At 42.9% G+C, this 17,236-nt stretch overlaps 2 protein-coding genes across 4 annotated transcripts; one reads left to right on the top strand and one right to left on the bottom strand.

The window, feature by feature from the left end:
- Nucleotides 1–258: 258 nt before the first annotated feature.
- C7H2orf76 (chromosome 7 C2orf76 homolog) lies at nt 259–12,473 on the bottom strand. 2 transcript variants are annotated; one of them, XM_054636409.2, is made up of 7 exons: nt 12,405–12,473; nt 12,116–12,141; nt 9,594–9,746; nt 7,210–7,260; nt 3,671–3,708; nt 3,463–3,544; nt 259–444 (listed from the first exon to the last, which is right to left on the bottom strand). In XM_054636409.2, the coding sequence occupies exons 3-7, from the start codon at nt 9,724–9,726 to the stop codon at nt 368–370; spliced, it is 381 nt and encodes a 126-aa protein (XP_054492384.1). In that variant the 5' UTR covers nt 9,727–9,746; nt 12,116–12,141; nt 12,405–12,473; the 3' UTR covers nt 259–367. The 2 variants fall into 2 exon arrangements, with proteins under 2 accessions (XP_054492384.1, XP_077037808.1); XM_077181693.1 differs by lacking the exons at nt 12,116–12,141; nt 12,405–12,473 and adding an exon at nt 4,515–4,611 and having other exon boundaries at nt 9,594–9,735.
- Nucleotides 12,474–12,605: 132 nt separating this feature from the next.
- DBI (diazepam binding inhibitor, acyl-CoA binding protein) lies at nt 12,606–15,772 on the top strand. 2 transcript variants are annotated; one of them, XM_054636481.2, is made up of 4 exons: nt 12,606–12,759; nt 12,862–12,979; nt 14,710–14,772; nt 15,484–15,772. In XM_054636481.2, the coding sequence occupies exons 1-4, from the start codon at nt 12,751–12,753 to the stop codon at nt 15,555–15,557; spliced, it is 264 nt and encodes an 87-aa protein (XP_054492456.1). In that variant the 5' UTR covers nt 12,606–12,750; the 3' UTR covers nt 15,558–15,772. The 2 variants fall into 2 exon arrangements, with proteins under 2 accessions (XP_054492456.1, XP_077037809.1); XM_077181694.1 differs by having other exon boundaries at nt 12,644–12,681.
- Nucleotides 15,773–17,236: the final 1,464 nt, after the last annotated feature.

Genomic DNA, 17,236 nt, shown 5'->3' with positions numbered 1-17,236 from the left:
TTCATTTTCAGTAGAATTTAGTACTGTGATGGGATCCTCCTGTGCATTCTATAACCTCCATATGCAGTTACTGTGTGCTGAGGGATCACACCAAGAACCTGTGTCACGGGTCAGGGATGGCACTGCCTGAGGCTCAAGAGCCAAGCACAGCAAAAAGAAAAGGGAGGAAGAAAAAAGTCATTTACGTCCCCCAGTTTTTCCTCTCTCAGTCTTAGCATATTGACAGAAATTAATTTCTATAGGAAAGGAATTGCACTGTTTGCAAAGAAATCCTCTAGGATTTATTGATCTTTAAGAAAAATCTCATTAAGCAGAATAAGGAAAATTTACAACAGGTATGGGAAAACAAAATAATCTCTTGGGATCTTCACCAGGCCGAAACAGGATTAGCTCTGTAGTTTCTGTAATCTTCCTCACAGAAGAATGCTAATTCTGTCTCATTTGCTAGAAGAAATAAAAAATTAAATATTTAGCACACCAGTAAATGAACCACCAACAGCCAGCTATTTAGAATTTTAGAAGACAATTAGCAACTTTATGGTCAAAGACAATGAGAAATCACCACCCACTTTTTTTTCTTCCTCATAATATTTTTGAAAAATGTTGCTAGTACTAAAGAGATTGTTAAATCTCATTAAAAAAACACCCCAAACAAACAAAACCACCAAGAACATGAATGTATAGAAGGAAATACGTACACAAGACCCCTCAAGATTTGTTTAACACAGTCTTCAGAATTGTTTGTTAAAGCATTCAGCAAATTAGGTGATGGCATTTCTAACACTTTCAAATGCTAGGAAAGTAATGAAGCGTGATACATTCTTTTTTGTGCATTTTTCTGTTAGGAAAGGGAGAAAGAAACTTCTTTTTCCCATTAAATTAGCCTGTAGGTATAATAATTTAATACTTAGAGGATCAGTAGAATATTTTACAGATCACTTTACATTCTCCCTCATGACCCATCAAAATATGTGTCTGAAGAAGTGAATTTTTTGCCCTGCTGATGATTAATTCATGAGGCTTCGACAATATGCAAAGTGAAAGACACAAATTGACTTCTCCAGCAATACCTTCAAATACCTCTAATTATTCACAGGGGATATGGCAGAGCTAGAGGACCCACAAAGGTTCAGAACAGTCACAATTCTTTCAACCCAGTAGGTCAAGGACTTCCTCTTCTAAAACAGTAAGTCAGCAACATTACTAATTCAGAACAGAGACAAATCTGATGGAATGCCTTCACAATTATTAAACATGAAATTCTTTAAGGTGCTGAGCCAATAAATTCCACATTCGTTTTTTAAATTAAACCTCAAGTTAATGAAGCCTGCCTGTCTTGTAAAAAAAAACAAAAGAAACAAAAAAGAGTAGAAGAAGGGATTTTAGAATCTCAACTAGAAAACAGATAAGATTATTTGTAATGAATACTGAACACTTTATTACATACACCCTGCTTTAAAAAAAACTGCAAGCATTAACTTTGCTGACTGGATAATAACTGTAATAATAATCACTACTACAGAGGCTTTCCTGAGGATACTTATCTAATGTCCTCATAATTTATAACTCTCTAGCCCAACCCTGTAAAGTGCCAAGGGCAATCAACTGCAGCTTAGGAAAACTGTTCTGCATGTATCAGAATTTCCCAGATTTTCTAATGGTGATTCTGATTGTTTTATTCTAGTACACCTTGGCCAGACTAGATGTTGAAAAAAATCATATCTTAATAGGAGATTTCAAATCTTCTCACTGATTTAAAGAAAAACGTATAAAATTTATTGTTTTGTACAAAATGAGGACCAGTGGTACATGATACATGATATCACTTCCTTGGCTTACTCTTTTCTACCTCTTGTTGAAGGAGAAAAATCTTGAAGATTTTACTACAAAAACCTCACTCCTAACTTAGCTAATCTTCACGTCAAGATACAGTGGAACATCTCCAAATTCAAAATGGCATAATGGCACATTGCATTTTCCAAAGAATGGGTTTCCCTCTTCTATCACAAATATCCTCTATATACTAATGACTAATAACTGCTGTTATTCAGAAAAAAATAAACAAAAAAAGCTTTAAATTATTTTCTGCCCTAAATGAACCACCCCTCCCTTTGTACAGAGACACAGAACAGGCTTCTGCATTCCTATTTCCTTTCAGTGTAACATTTAGTCTGATGTTTTTGACACCTTTTTTCGAGATCACATCCAACTGTTTCACTTCTGTAGCTACAAACCCAGTTTCAAAGGCAGATAATATATACAAATACCCATCCATACCTTTTTGAAAGAAGACAGCTTTGTTATTTCTAATTCAACATTTGGCACTGTCATCAGTCCCTCTCCTGAACTGCACTGTCTCTTATGCCTCACACAGATAAAGATCATGATTAAATGAATCTTTTGCTAACTAAATTACAAATCTGCAAGGCCTGGGTGCCAGTAATCCTCTTTTTTCTTTTTTTTTTTTTTTTCCCTTCCTGCAGACAAAAAGACCTAGTGTGTAGTAAAAGCGATGATTCATATTACAGGAACACTCAAAGACCTTTAGGAAAGGTATATTGGAACCAGAGAAAAACACTGAAGAGACATCCCAAGTCACTTAAAACCAGAAAATAAATCACAGGAACAGGAGAGCCAAGTAACCTAGGAGAAAGAAATCCCATTCAGTAGCTGGGGAGCAATCAGTGAGCAGCAGGAGCAGGAGGGAGCCTCCTCTGTGAAGCCCCTGCACTTAGAGCTCAGGCAGTTAAAGCTTTCCAGCCAGGCAAATCAGATTCAAATGAGCAAATGTCCATATCAAGGTGGAATGCAACCACATCCCCTAAGTACCCTGCTGCCACAAAGTCACTCAGCCACTTTTATGAGAAGCCCAAAGGACATCCAGGGACCATCAATTTTATCATGACAGACATTTCTTTACATTATTACCAAAAGACATGCCCTATATGTCGTCTCTTGTCAAAATGTGAGAAATCAGGTCAAGTTTCAACTCTTTGCTATGTTCAGCACATTCTCTAAATGATACTGCTCCAGCTTTCCCGAGCAATCTGGCTATCAGACACTGTATGCTGCACATTAAACAAATCTAATCTTATTTCATTATTCCATGCTGGTTCCACTACTTACATTTCTAACCAAAACATCAGTTTAAATGTTACTGATAAGACCAAGCAGGCACGGTACTAATAACCTATCTGTCAATCATTTAAAATTACTCTCAGCAGAATTATAAGCATACCCTCTAAAAATCACAATTTGCATTCTGAACATTTGGAGTGCAGATACCTGCTGCCCTCAGACCAATGATTTGAATAATGCTTCCCTGAATAATTATCAAGTCGTGTAAAGAGCATCAGAAATAGCATTTACTTTTCAGCAGCCTGTCCAAACATAATCAGCCAGCTATCAGTTTAATGCTACCACAAGGAACAGCATCTTCAGTCAATACAAATGCACTCCTACCTACTCCAGCTGCTTTCAGCGTGCTGTCTTCCTTCAAAATCAGTTTGTCATCATCTTCCAAACTCACTACAAGCTCACCAGTCTATAAATCAGAGAACCAGAATACAAAAATAAGAAGAATTTCCTCTGCTTCAGTCTTGTTTGACAGTGCAGAGATCTGCCTGCATCAAAGCATGCAAAAGGGGAAGAACACAGCTAATAATCTTACCTTAGATTTGTGTGCTTGGTGAATAATCTTCATGGTATCTGAAAGAAAAAACAGTGTTTTCCTAAAATAAGGCTTAATAAGCACACAACACAGAAAGTTGTACTCGGGAAAGACAAACAAACAAAGGGGGAAGCTTCACAATCTTTTGTTATTTACAATTTTGTGTATTCAACCTGAAAGAGGAGAAAACATCTTAATCTCACAGTTCTGTGGCCACAGCCTTAAAGCAGTCAATGCAGCATTAAGGTACCACATCCGACTGGGTTTCTGTCTGCTGACTGAATTACAATAACCAACTAATGACCATCTCAATTGCCAGTCAAAACACATCAACTTAAATGCCACTTAGGGTGTATTAACTTAATAGGTTTTACACATGCAATTGGGGCAGGACCAACAGCATTTATGCACTGTCAACTGCTACAGCTAAGTTGATAGGCAGCAAGTAATTAAGACACAGTAACCAGATCACTTCAGATCATCCTTTGAAATTTTCCTTCTCATGTATACAACACCCACCATCGACAGCAGAAATTTCATTAAGCAAGTTCATTTTACATTAACATCTACAGCCTCTTCTCTTTTACACTACATCCTCTTCAATAATTTTTATTTTACGTTTGTGTAGTGTAGTGCTTTTAGAAATTTTTTTAAAAGTGCCACTTTCTCCTGGCAACATGGGCAGGGTTTTGTTAACAGAAGGGAAACACAGGGGAAAATAACACAGTCACTAAAGCAACTGGATGAGTGCAAAGATCCAGAGGGAACAGCTTAAAGCCATGCAACACTAATAAAAAAAAATTGAAGACTGTGTTTGAACAAATCTGGAGTAACACATCAATACCTTCCCAGCAAAGAAGAAAAACCAGTTCTGCTTGTCTGCTCATTTTCTGTTCTAATTTAGTTTTGTGCATTGAATGAACATTACATGTTGCAATAGTCTGGTAAGAGAAGGATGCAGCAAAATTAACTATTGGCCAAACCAACTTTCAAATTACCAGAGCAAGTATTCAGATGTTCAGAATAACAGAGATCACATTCCCACTCAGAAGTTTGCTTCCATTACATTCTGGCCCATTTTGAACTCTATCTAAAACATTACACAAGGTAAGAAGTACTCTGTATTCTCACTGTTTGGTCACTGAGAAGGCAGCCTTGGCATGTTGTAATAACTGTGGTATTAGAAGCAAGACAGACATTAAATTGCAATTACCAGGACCCATCTTGCATAGAAACATTACAAAAAGACCAAGCAATCACAGAAAAAATAGATTGCAATCATGAAACCCTTCTACTACAGCAAATAAACCCAGCCTGTGCCTGTTAGTTTTAAGCTCCTCTGTCTACTTTGGTACATTCCCTTTTCTCTAGTCCTTGTCCAGTCATGCCCTGAAGCATTGTCTCACTTCTACTGGCTCAGAACTCCACCACAGGCACCCAGCAGTTTACCATGGGCTCATCTGAGCTATTAAATGGCTTCTTTAACTCTCTTACAGAGATTAAACTATAATCTCTTCCCACAGGCTAAATCCTCTGACTGGCCTTCGCTATTTCATCCCCTCTCAATCAGTGGCAGGGACTTGAAAACTGCCAAGTTTTTATCTTGCCTTTTCTGATGATAGGTCTATCATGGCAATTGATAAGATACCACTTTCTAAGTGATTTTATGAACTACCTGCCATACTGCTCTGCATTCATGGATGAAAGAAATAAAACTGAGAAGCAGCTTATGGAACAAGCTGGCACCCAGACTGCCAGCATCAGTGAAAAGGTACTGTGGTATGAAAAGGTGACAAGGTGCTAAGATAAGACTGACTCAGAAAAAGTTCTAGACCAAGAGCCAGAATAATCCATACAAAGAAATGAAGAGAAAATGGAAGTCAGAAGCTTTGAGATGTGAATTGGAGCACTGATCCAAGAGCAAAAATGTGATGGCATTATATATAATGTTAAAACAAAGTGGTGCTGAATTCTGGAGGGAAGGAAGCTGAAACAGGCACAGTGAGAGACAACCACATCCAACTGAGATTTCTGGCACTGCCAAACAAAACAGGAGGAAAAGTCTGGCTTTTACTGCAGAAGTCTCACTGCCCTTTCCTCACAAAAACACAGGAAAGACAGCAGACCACTGTAGAGATAGCAGTAGAGATGCCAAAAACATGAACCTGGATGATTCACAGCCTGAGGGGAAGGTGAGGAACCTGGCTTTGATTTTCCTGTGTGAAAATTTTCCTGCAGTTAGCACCATCACAGTAAGAGTAGGCTCCCAGTAACTGGTGCAACAGGTTTTAAAGTTATGCTCAGTCCTACAGGGCACAATCAGGCCCTCAGCCACCAGATATGTCTTGGGAAAAGCTAAACTGATCTCCAAGTGATGAAAGAAGCAGCTGGGATAGGCAGCACGAGGGATACAACTGAGAGCAGCAGTTCTAGACAGGAACCCCTCAAACAGCCAAAGCCACAAATGGGGTGAAGGGCACCTCCAAATTCAAACTTGCACTTCCAGATGTTATGACCTTAAGTAACACATTAAAAATAATAAAAACATTCAAATCCCTGCCACTGATTGTATAATCAATCTTAATCCCTAACTCTTTTTCTAGCTTCAATTTGCACTCTCTGTTTCACCATCAGCAAGAGCACAAAATGAAATCCTTTGGTTTTTGGGTTTTTTTAATAGGCAAATAGAGTTTATGTTCACATGTATTAAGTAGATTTTTTCACTCAGTTCTTTGAATGACCATAGAGGAAGGAGTTTGTCAACTGCAAGAACATGGGACACAGAGGATCATTTGCAGGAAAACTCCATGGGAACTTTGAGAATTGCCAAGTTTAGGAGAAGAAATGTGACTGACACCCAAGTTTACAAACTCCAAAAAAGGAAGTAATTCAGTCTCTCTAAAAAGTTTTCTCTATCCCAAGCAGATGAATTGTACATGTTCACAACAATCTGCACAAAAAGGAAATATAAATATAGCTTTGATAAAGTCAGCTTAAATTTCACATCATGCTATTTCATACCACCAGCTTGTCTTTAAGAGCTTTCATATCTACTTGGAGCAAAGTTCCCCTGTTTCTCTCATATTGTGTAAACTATTTAAGTATATAAGACTCAAGCATTTTCTACTTTTTGCCTTCAGCTTCTGCTTCACCATCAGTAAATAGATACTGAAGTACATAAGCAGACAGAGAACTACAGTTTCAAAGTGTTTTGAGACCACAAGCTGCTCATTAGGGTAAAGACAGAGTTAAAAGGCACTTTAAAAAAGTAATAAAAAATTAATATCAAAACCCATCAGTTCCCAATAGCAAATAATGTAAACCATGCAGCCTAATTCAAAGATTAAAACAGATTTTCACAATAATGGTCAAGTTCTGCGGGATAACTCCAGCTACAAGAGTTGCTGCAAATGTAAGCAGGCACAGGCACCAACATTAGTATTGTACAGCAATTATCTTTTAAGTTGTAGAAATGCTGGTGTAAAATATCATGTGGTCATTTGATGGCAATTACAACAAGAAAAATAAAAACCACCTACCATACTTGTAATTTTTAAAAGGAGGAGGAAGTCCTGATCTTGAAGACACATCTATTAAAATAAAAGCACAAAGTTAAAACAAAGTTCTCTTTCTTAATTATTTCCAATCCTTCATTTTCCATTATTGTGCAATGTATGCATCCCCTGGGCAGCCTTTAAGTCAAAACAAATCTGCAACATAGGAGAGCTGTTTGATCATCAAATGCTAAAACACAGCCTTTGGCCCAGATTCTATAGTGACTCCATATGGGAGTAAGTTCATTTGAGCATGAAGTCTCCTCTGAACAAAACACCCCACGAGGACAGTGAGTCAGTGCAATTAGGGTGTGATCACAGGAGTCTGATCCTTCAGAAATCTGCCAGGAACATCCTCTCAATGGTTTGCCCAGCATCTCTCTTTACCTTATACAAACAGCTGACAACTGTCACCCAGAACTGAATCCTCAGGTAAACACGGCACCAAAAGGAAGCCAAACTGTAGAAAATTAACTCTTTAGCTGCTTGCAGGACACAGCCCATAGGAAACTGCAGGAACATTGACACCTTCTCTGGTGCTAGTGCTCTCTGTGACTTAACCAGGACTCAGAAGGCCCAGCCACCAGCGGGGTGCCCAGCAGCAAGGTGGATGAAGGCATTTCTTCAGCAGTTTAACCATTTATCTTAAACTGCCTCTTCAAAACAGATTACTGTAAAGGAAGGAGCAGGGCTTTCGCACCCCTGTGGAACAGGGTTCTAAGTCTTGTTTAAAGCATTGGCTTTGTCTCAAATAACAGCGAGTTGCAATATTGCACACATCAAAAGCAAGTTTCCTAGCATTGTTTTTTATTTTCTTGTTCACAACAACAGCTGTGCCATATGTTCTGAAAGTGCTTGCAGTGTTCCAACAGCATCCTAAGACCTTGCCATGCCTATCACTGTCTAGAAGTATGGAAATTGCCAAACACAAGACACCCGTGAGTCCCAGGGCAATGTCCTAGGAGTTGCTCAAATGTTACCTAATATAACAGTTCAAGACTTGTTTAAGCTGACTTCATGAAGAAAAAAAAAAAAAAAACCAAAACAAACCAAAACAAACAAATTATGTTATTTTGTACCCTTTGAATGTCTCCATTGAGGTGTGTGGAAATACACCTGCAGGATTAAGGGTAACACCCTAATGATCAAGTCACTGTGTGTGCTGGTCTGCAGTACTTAACTTTTAGATTCACTGTCACTTTCAACCAGGCTTATAAAAGAGAAAGCCCACAGATGAGTAAATCTGCACCAGAAAGCTCAGGATGGAGACAGAAACTCAGAAACAAACATGCATTGTGAGACCACACAGTGTCAAAAACAAATTTTCAAGATTCTCTTTTCTCACAAATAGCAAACAGACTTGCATTCCCACATTCCACATATTTGCGTAGTTAGGATCAAAGACTTTCTAAATTCTATTAATTTATTCCTATTAATTGCTGAATATTTGCCTGACAGCACCCCTCAATGAGCCTGAGGCACTGAGCCAAATGCAGCAATGCCCTTGTTTCTTTTAGACTAAACGTGGGTGTTGGGGAAGATGAAACAGGAAAGCCTTGTAAATATGATTGCCTGGCAAAAGATTTTGAGAATATAGAAACTATAAGTGAGATTGAAATGAAAGCAAGCTTTGAGATCCCTTAGTTACTGAATGACTGGAAAACAATGGTGTGGGCACACTGAAGGTAATCAATCTCCTTTTGATGAAACAACACCCTCTGCTTGCAGACAGGTCCAAGGGTCAGAGCAGACCCTCCTAGATTAGCAGATGGGGTCCAAAGAGGAGTTTTTAGGGTTTAAAATGTAACACAGTATGGTGATGTAATGATTCTTATAGTCTGAATGTAAATGCTATAGGATTTGTATATCGTACTAGATTGGTTAGTGAGAATTAGAATATTCAACACAGAAGAAGATTTATTGTATTGTAACGGGAACCTCGCTCTCTTTCCCTTTTACCCTCTCATCCTCTCTCTCTCATCCTCTCTACCCCTCTCTTCTCTTGTGCCTGCTCCAGCTCTGGCTGGCAGCTCCCAGCAGGGCCCTGCACACAGGCCCTTTGCAATAAACCCCAAGTTCCATGACCTGGCTGCAGAGATCTCTCATCTCTGTCTGTCCCACCCCCCAAGGCTCCTACAGTGGGGATTTGGGCATGGGGGAGAAGCCCAGCCAAACTCAAGCATGGCACACCAACCATGGAAGCTCTCATTAACTCCAGACCTTTCACCTAAGGCAGGAAAGCACACGGGGGATGCAAACACGAATTTGGAGTCTCCATCAGAGTCATTCCCATCCATTTGCTCCACAAGAAGGTGGAGAGACAGCAGCACTTGGGAGTGAAGGAGCCAGAGGAGGCAGGCAGGGCTTACCCTGGCGCACGAAGGCCATGAATTCCCGCACTGTCTGCTCCAAGGGGACCCCGTGGAACACCAGGGGCCGGAAATTGCGGTGCTGGAAGGAGCGCACCAGGCGAACCGTGATGGTGGAGCCTTCTGCTGACATCAGAACGAGCTCTGAATGACCTGGGAAACATCAAAGGGAGGAATTACTGTGTCAGAATGCAGGAAATTCCTCTGGCTGCCCTGGAGGACTCAAGCCCCTGACCAGGGCACTCAGAGACCTTGGCACAGAGCCCAAGACCCCTGTGCCTTTGATTTAGCAAAAACAATTAGCCCTTGGAAAAAACAATTAGCAACCTTTATAATGAAGAAGTACAAGCCATGAAAGTTTAAGTAGAATGATAGTGAATTTATCACAGGGTGAAAAATAGACTTTTGGGCTTTTTAGAATGGGAGTTCAGGGGGCAAGATGGAGGAATCTGGGTGTGTCCAGCCTTTCTCCTTCTTCTTCTTGGCCTCCATCTTCTGCTGTGATGTTGGCACTTACAGAGTGGTTTAGAGTAGAAGCTCACTGTCTAACATAGGTGATAGGTATTGGAAAGTCATGGTAAACATTGTACACTTAGTTTTTAGTATAAAGACAAAACACTGCCCCGGGGGCAGGCAGAGTGCCTCTGTCTGTCTTGCTGAGCGGACCTCGGCAGGACAGGAGAGAGAATGTTATAGATAAGAAACAATAAACAACCTTGAGACTGAGAAATGAAGAGCTCTGACTCCTTCTTTGACCACCAGGCTGAAAAGAGACTTTCTAATGTATCTCGGGGTCACTGTGACCAGCAGAGATTCCAAGATTACTGCCTTCCAAGATTACTCTGCCCACGAGCACAGCTGGAAAATGAGGTGCAGGCAGGCCTCGTGTAAAGAATAAAACATGTGAGAAATCCAACAGCATTGGGCCCTTCAGGATTTCACTGCTGTGATTCCCACAGGGTCTCAGAACAAACAGATCCTGCACACCACACACTCCAGTACCTGTGCTGTGCAATGCCACACCAGACTCCCCATTAAACATGCAAAAGTGCTGTGGATAAATGTAGCCACATTGCTCTTCACAGAGAAAAGCAAGGCACAGTTCTTCCCGAGAATATTTATTGGGTTTCACATTCTCTGAACCTCAGAGAAATGAAAAGCAATTCTTACCATTTGCTGTGCCTGTGTTTGTGCCAAAGTAGAATGAAATATGGAGATTGTTTACCCAAAGTGATGGTGTTTTGTTTCCTTGGCCTATCAAGCCCAAGTGTGTGTGTGTGTGTGTGTGTGTGTGTGTGTGTCGGGACTGCTGGCTGACAGTCACGAGATTCTGTGCAGTGTGAGCAGGGTTGAGTGCTTGGCAGATTCAGTTTAGATGTAATGTAACACAGTATAATATAATATAGAGTAATATAGTATAATAAAGTAATTAATCAGCCTTCTGAGAAGATGGAGTCCTCCTCATCATTCCTCCATGCCATGGGGGTCGTCCTGTTTCAATAGATAAATGCAAGAGTGTTGTATGGATTTTAAGACTGAAGACTTCACCTGCTGGGCTCTAGAAGAATGTCCTAATACAAACAAACCCAAGGACTTTTCTAACATACTTGTGTTGGAGAGAGGGTAATACTCTGAAAAATGTCTAAGCTGCTACACAATGCTCATTTTCACCTCCCCAGGAAAAGTGAAAAACCACCAGATACACAGGCAAATCAGTTTCCTGGTATACTACAGCATAATTAGGGATTTAATTTATAATAGTCAGTCTCTAGAATGGCTCTATGGGCTTATACTAGAGAGCAGAGCCTAAAACAGACCAGACCTTTCTTCAAACAAGCCCATGTATTGTTCCATGAGGTTTTTTTCTCTCCACAGGAAGCTAAGTTCTTTTCTACCTTGACAAACTTCTCTATTTTTGGCGCTGGGCATCCCTCAGCTTCCTGGCCACGTGCTGAAGTGCCAGAGCTGCTGCAGCAACCAGCAAGGACTGCAGGCCATGTGCTCCAACATCAGCACGACCTTTGCACCTCCCATCCTGAGCAGGATCTCAGAGTCCACCTCCAGTCCTGACAGGGAACCTTTTACCCACTCATCCCCAAATGTTCTTTTTTGTGTGTCTATTTTTTTTTGCCTTTTTTTTTTTTTTTTTTTTTTGCTGTGGGGTTATTTAAGTGCCCCACCATCCTGCAGGTGCATCCCAACCTAGGCTGTTATTTATCCCAGCCGTAGCCTGGCAAAGCTAACTACCAATATTTTCATCAAGTACTATCTGCAGAACAGGGCAAAGACCTTCCACCACACAAGGCAACTTGGTTTTGCATCACCTTGGCTAATAATCCCGAGTTCCAATTCCATTTTAAATGAGTATGTATCACACACCACACAAATAATCAAAAAAGCGTACTTTGCACCTGGAAATAACTCGATTTATACTAAACAGCAAAGATGGATGTTTTCTGGGTGCTATTCCACATGGGCTGGTGACTTGGGGGGTGCAGTAAAGGGCACAGCATTCAACTCACTTGCTCCTAAGCAGCATGGAGAAATCCTGTGGGAACACAGAATGAGGAGCCCATTCAGAAATTGCCAATTTTCACATTTACTACTCAAACCGATCGCACGTAGGGCTGGAACCGTGCACTAGCCCGCGCCTCCGTGGGTACAAGCAGGCAGGTGGGAGGCGCTGGTGGCGCATTCCTCTAGGACAGAGGAACCTCCCGGACCCACAGCAACACCGGCGGCGGCGGCACCGCCACCCGCCCCACCGGGGCCCAGCCCCACCGGCACCGCCCGCCCCACCGGGCCCATTACCGCTCTCCGCCGCCACTTCCGGGTTCCGCCCCGCCTACCCGCTCTTCCAATCACGTCCTTTCGGTGGCAGCCCTGAGACGTCCGATTGGCTGAGAGGGCTCTGTCCCGCCCCCGCCCCTCGCGCCGCCGTTGTCTCCTCACGCGCTGATGAACGGGAGGCACCCGTGCCGCCTCCACATTGGCTCCTTGCCCGCCCTGTGCCCGCCCCCGGCCCGCGCTGATTGGTGCCCGCGGGGCCCGCGGCGCTGCGATTGGCCGGCGGCCGGTCTGGCGAGGGGTGAGGCGGGCGCGCGGCGAGGGTGGCGGGGCAGAAGCGGCGGGGCCGGGGCCAGGCGGGTTCGGCGCGATGAGCGAGGTGCGGGGGGCGCCGGGGCCGCGGGGAGCCGGGGGCAGCTGGGGGCAGCTGGGGGGCTCCGCGAACCTTCCCCTCACTCACCCCCTGCCGCCTTCCCCCCAGGCCGCGTTCCAGAAGGCTGCCGAGGAGGTGAAGCAGCTGAAGTCGCAGCCCACGGACCAGGAGATGCTGGACATCTACAGCCACTACAAACAGGCCACGGTGGGCGACGTGAACACTGGTAGGCACCGGCCCGGGAGGCAAAACCGGCAAAACCTCTCCCTCTCTGCGCTTCCCTCAGTCCCGCGGCGCAGCGCAAGTGCCTCAGAGCCGCCTTGGCCGGGATTGCGTGCGGGAGGGCACTGCCTGACCCGATAAGGCTTTGTGCAATTCGGGGTTTTTAGATTAACCCGGCTGCCGCTGTCTGCTCCGTGCAGTGAGGGCCTGAGAATGCTTTGCGTTAGCTGTGTGTAAATATTTGGATTGGGTTTTTTGGAGAGCTCTGGCAGTGAGTAGCTGCTCAGGCCGAGGGATGCTGCTTTAATGCAAACACTTCTCGGTTATACAGATTTAAACAGCAAGGCGAGAGATACAAGGGTGGAATTGCAATACAAGGACGCAATTGCAAATACTGGAGGGGATGACACATTTGAGTTTATTTAGACTAGATTGACTGCTAAAAATAGTGCTGGAAAGCAAAACCAGAAGAATAGGAGAAAACTTTTATACGAGCTGCAATTAAATATACTTCAGAAAGACTGTACCAAAAATATGTCTTCAAGTACACAGTGCAAAATGTTTCTGCCTACTTCTCTCGCTACAATGCTGTCCATAGCAGCTCAGCCTTTGGAATAGCATTTAAAGTGGAGCGTGTCTCTATCGACCTTGTGTAAGGCTGGAGTGGCTAGAATTAGAAAGGGAAAAGGTCATTTCTTTGGAGTGCTGGCCTCCTAACCCAGTAGCTGGCAAAGTTTATTGAGCGTCCATTGATTTAAAAGCTGGCAGTGAAGTGTACAGGAAATGGTAAGTAATTTAATCTCCTTTTTCCAAAGCTGGTAGCGTGAGGGAGAAAATAATTTACTTTGGGTTTAAGATGTGGTCTTTTTGGTGTGGCTGGGCATCAGCATTATTAGTGCTCGACAGGGTGAAGCAGTGCTGGGGATATGGCACCATTCCTGCAAGTGTCTGCACTCGTGTGGAGCAGCAGCCAACGTGAGCTGGCCCGAGCAGGAGCCTGTGGGAGGGTGACTGCTGGGGTTTGTGCTGCAGACAAGTGGAGCTGCCAAGTGGAGCCACAGGTCACTGTGCCATGGGGGCTGCACAAGGCTGTTTGTGAGTACTGCCCAGTCCCATTTGTGAGTTCTAAGAATTATCTTTAAGGAGAGAGAGAGAGAGAGGAAGTAAAGCCACAAAGGGGACTTGACACAAAGATTAACTATGTACATGTCGTTCACTTTCTGCTTGGCCACACCACAGCCTGCAGTGAAGTGAGTTAAATTTCCAAGGTTTTCAATTGCACAACTATAGGTTAGAAATACACCATTAACTTGATGGTAATGAGTTCCAAGCTGTATGTTACTACAAACAGCTGCCTGTTTCTGTGTCTCTGCCTGTAATGGACCACAGGGTGTGTCTGCTTTACTTTAGAGCTGGTGTTCTTTAATGGGACAGCTCTTATGTGACAGCAGGCTCTTCAGAAAGTTCAACTAAACCAAATGACAGCGCTCTTGGTGCTCTTCTGCTCAAATGCTGCTGTCTCAAGGGAATTTGAAAGAGTCTATTTCTATCCTCACCAACGATGTTGTAACATACTCCCCTGAGGTGATCTCCTGGCTACAGGTTAGCGAGTAACAGCTGCAGAGATGAGCCATGGTATTTAGTCACAGCTAAGAGCCAGCTAAGCCTTGGAGTGGGTATTACCTACAGCCAGATCACACAAACTAATCCTGCTGCTCATCCTGCCTTTCTCAGAGCGCCCTGGTATGCTGGACTTCAAAGGCAAAGCAAAGTGGGATGCCTGGAGTGCATTGAAAGGTAAGTGTCTGATTAAAGAAATTAATAAAATTACCCCGGCAAACTAGTCAGAAAGACTCGTGTAGTTCAGGATAGAAACAGGATAATGTTGCCTTTTAATACAAGAATTCTAGAAGTTCAGAATGCCATGATAATAAATTTTAATTACCTCTGCAAGGCAGAAGTAATCCTGAAAAATATGGCCTGTGTGAAAGGGAATTAGGGTGCAAAATGCCCAGCTGGCCTAAGATGTTAAATAAAGAACAATAACAGCAGCAGAAATCTAAAGTTGTTTTCCTGGTCCCAGCCTAGTACCCAGAGACTGAGCTCTCCCTCCAGCTGTTATGCATCTTCCAGTTAGGAGAGCTTTGGAAGACACAACTGAGCTCCCAGCTCTAAATAAGGAGCCCAACAAGTGGTCTGATCTGTGACAATGGGGCTTTTTCTGGTGTTTTAAGGAATAGCTTTCCTGTGATAATTGTCAATGGCATTGATAGAACTAATACACTGGTTAGTTGCTGTCTGTGCAAAAACAACTTTGCTTGGAAGCACTGTGTTTTCATGACTGATAAAACACATTTGTTTAAACCTTTAGCAGTGGATTCACAGCCAAGTGACCTTCCTGGCTCCTTTGCTCTCCAGTGGCACAGACTAGAGCAAGGAATTGTGACTTCTAAAAGGCATCTTAATAGGTGGAAGGTATCTGACTGCTTCCTGTGTTCTGTCCTTCAGGAATGTCCAAAGAAGATGCAATGAAAGCTTACATAGCAAAAGTGGAAGAACTAAAGGGCAAATATGGCATCTGAGGACTGGATAAATCAGCTACATGCACGCCTGAAACCTGCCTTATTTCTAATGTGGAAAACTGGTTTCCAAGAGTAACCTTAGATACCTAGTATGTCATAGTTCTCCTTATGCCTGTAGTTCAGGAGAAATTATGTACCTGGCTAATGTACTGACACGGTATAAATTCCTTCTGGGAACAAAATCTGGAACTCATTAAAGTGCGTTTGGTACTTTAGCTGTTGTGTGTGCGTGCTGGTGGTCCCTGAGCTGCGCTCACGGTGAGCTCACGCTGTGAGTGCCGCCGGGCAGAGCCGCGTCCCCCGTCCCTGTGCCGCTAGAGGGGGACGGTCCCCTGCGTTCGGGCACCGCCGGCTCCTGGCCAAACCACTCCTCTCGGGCCGGTGAGTGACAGCCCACGGCAGCTGGAGCATCACAGAGCATCTGGAAAAGGTTATCTCTAATGCTGTGTGTGCTAGGAACAAGGTGCTTGATACTTATTGCCTGGAGCCTTCAGAGACTTAGTCAACAACTGCCAAATCACCTTTCATAGAACACTTCTGGGACATGTTATTTCCCAACAACAACATTGGGTTTCTAGAGTAAAGGCAAATGCTGAACACAAAGCCTTCCCTGGGCAAGGAGAGATCCCAGAGGCAGTGGAGTTGATCCTCTTGATGCTGTAAAAGCAAAAGAATCGATTTGATGTTGCCTTGCAGTTGGCTGCAGTGAGGGGTGAGTCCCTAGAGACTGGCTGAACACTGGCAAAGCTGCTCAAAGAGAAAGACTTAGACTTAGTGATCATCAGCAAAAGTTCAATTACAAAACACACAGTTGTGACTGTCTCTAGTAGGCTCATTGTTTTGGTCTGTCTACTGTAGTCTCTTGGAGCTGCTCATGATGGAAGGGGAAGATTTTGCTTTTAAAATGTGACATTGAACTATTCCAGCATAGAGCAGTTGAGAATGAAATCACAACCTCATACAGGAATAAGGCATTATAATTTTGGTTAGCATCTGAATAGGTGAGGACTTCAAGCACTCTTCAGATAAGCAATTGATTTATGGAACTACATAGGGGTGAAAACTATCATTATGTATCTGTCTAGGTAAATACAGTTTTGTAGCTAGTTACACATGGTGAGTCGTAGATTTAGTGATTACTTCACATGCTTTCAAAATTTTTAACTTTCACATTTACTACTTTTAATGGGAAATGCTCTTAGAGCTGCTTTTTGTCCTTTAAAATGTGTTAGGATAAAGAGAAAAAAAAATTAAGGCAATTTATTCTTGTTCCTCCTTGTTCTTCTGGGTAAGTAAAATAAGCATTTGGGGTTTTTTACCTGTTCTTCTATCCTCTGTTACTTAAGGTTGTCTCAATTAAATTTACTTTGTAAGAGAGAGGTAAGAGCAGATGTTCACCATGAGAAATGCTTTTACCTCTTCTCTAGCCCTAAACTTTACATCTTCTACAGCTCCATCTTGGCAGCTGTATTTTCTGAAGCTGGTTACCTTTGAAGGATTCTGCCAACCTTTAGCAGGACAGAGCTCACACAGCAAATGCTCCCACATTGCTCTTGTTTGCTGGGAGCTGATGCACTGTGAGCACACTGTGCTTTGCCAGCATGTTTTCTGTCAAAACAGGTGCACTCAAAGTTTTTGACTGCTAAAGTAGTGGAGCTGGGTCTAAAGGATGGGCTGAG

Source organism: Agelaius phoeniceus, chromosome 7, assembly GCF_051311805.1.
Source record: "Agelaius phoeniceus isolate bAgePho1 chromosome 7, bAgePho1.hap1, whole genome shotgun sequence".
NCBI lineage: Eukaryota > Metazoa > Chordata > Aves > Passeriformes > Icteridae > Agelaius > Agelaius phoeniceus.
This window is presented reverse-complemented; position numbering and strand designations above follow the sequence as displayed.

Bases quoted from the DNA above. Each gene is read 5' to 3' on its own strand.
- DBI (XM_054636481.2), top strand. The intron at 12,980-14,709 runs GTAGGCACCGGC...TGCCTTTCTCAG, and splicing joins GGTGGGCGACGTGAACACTG to AGCGCCCTGGTATGCTGGAC. The intron at 14,773-15,483 runs GTAAGTGTCTGA...TCTGTCCTTCAG, and splicing joins TGCCTGGAGTGCATTGAAAG to GAATGTCCAAAGAAGATGCA.
- C7H2orf76 (XM_054636409.2), bottom strand. From the start codon at position 9,726: ATGTCAGCAGAAGGCTCCACCATCACGGTTCGCCTGGTGCGCTCCTTC. The intron at 3,709-7,209 runs GTAGGTGGTTTT...TTTTTCTTTCAG, and splicing joins TTTTAAAAATTACAAGTATG to ATACCATGAAGATTATTCAC. The intron at 3,545-3,670 runs GTAAGATTATTA...TCTGATTTATAG, and splicing joins ACCAAGCACACAAATCTAAG to ACTGGTGAGCTTGTAGTGAG.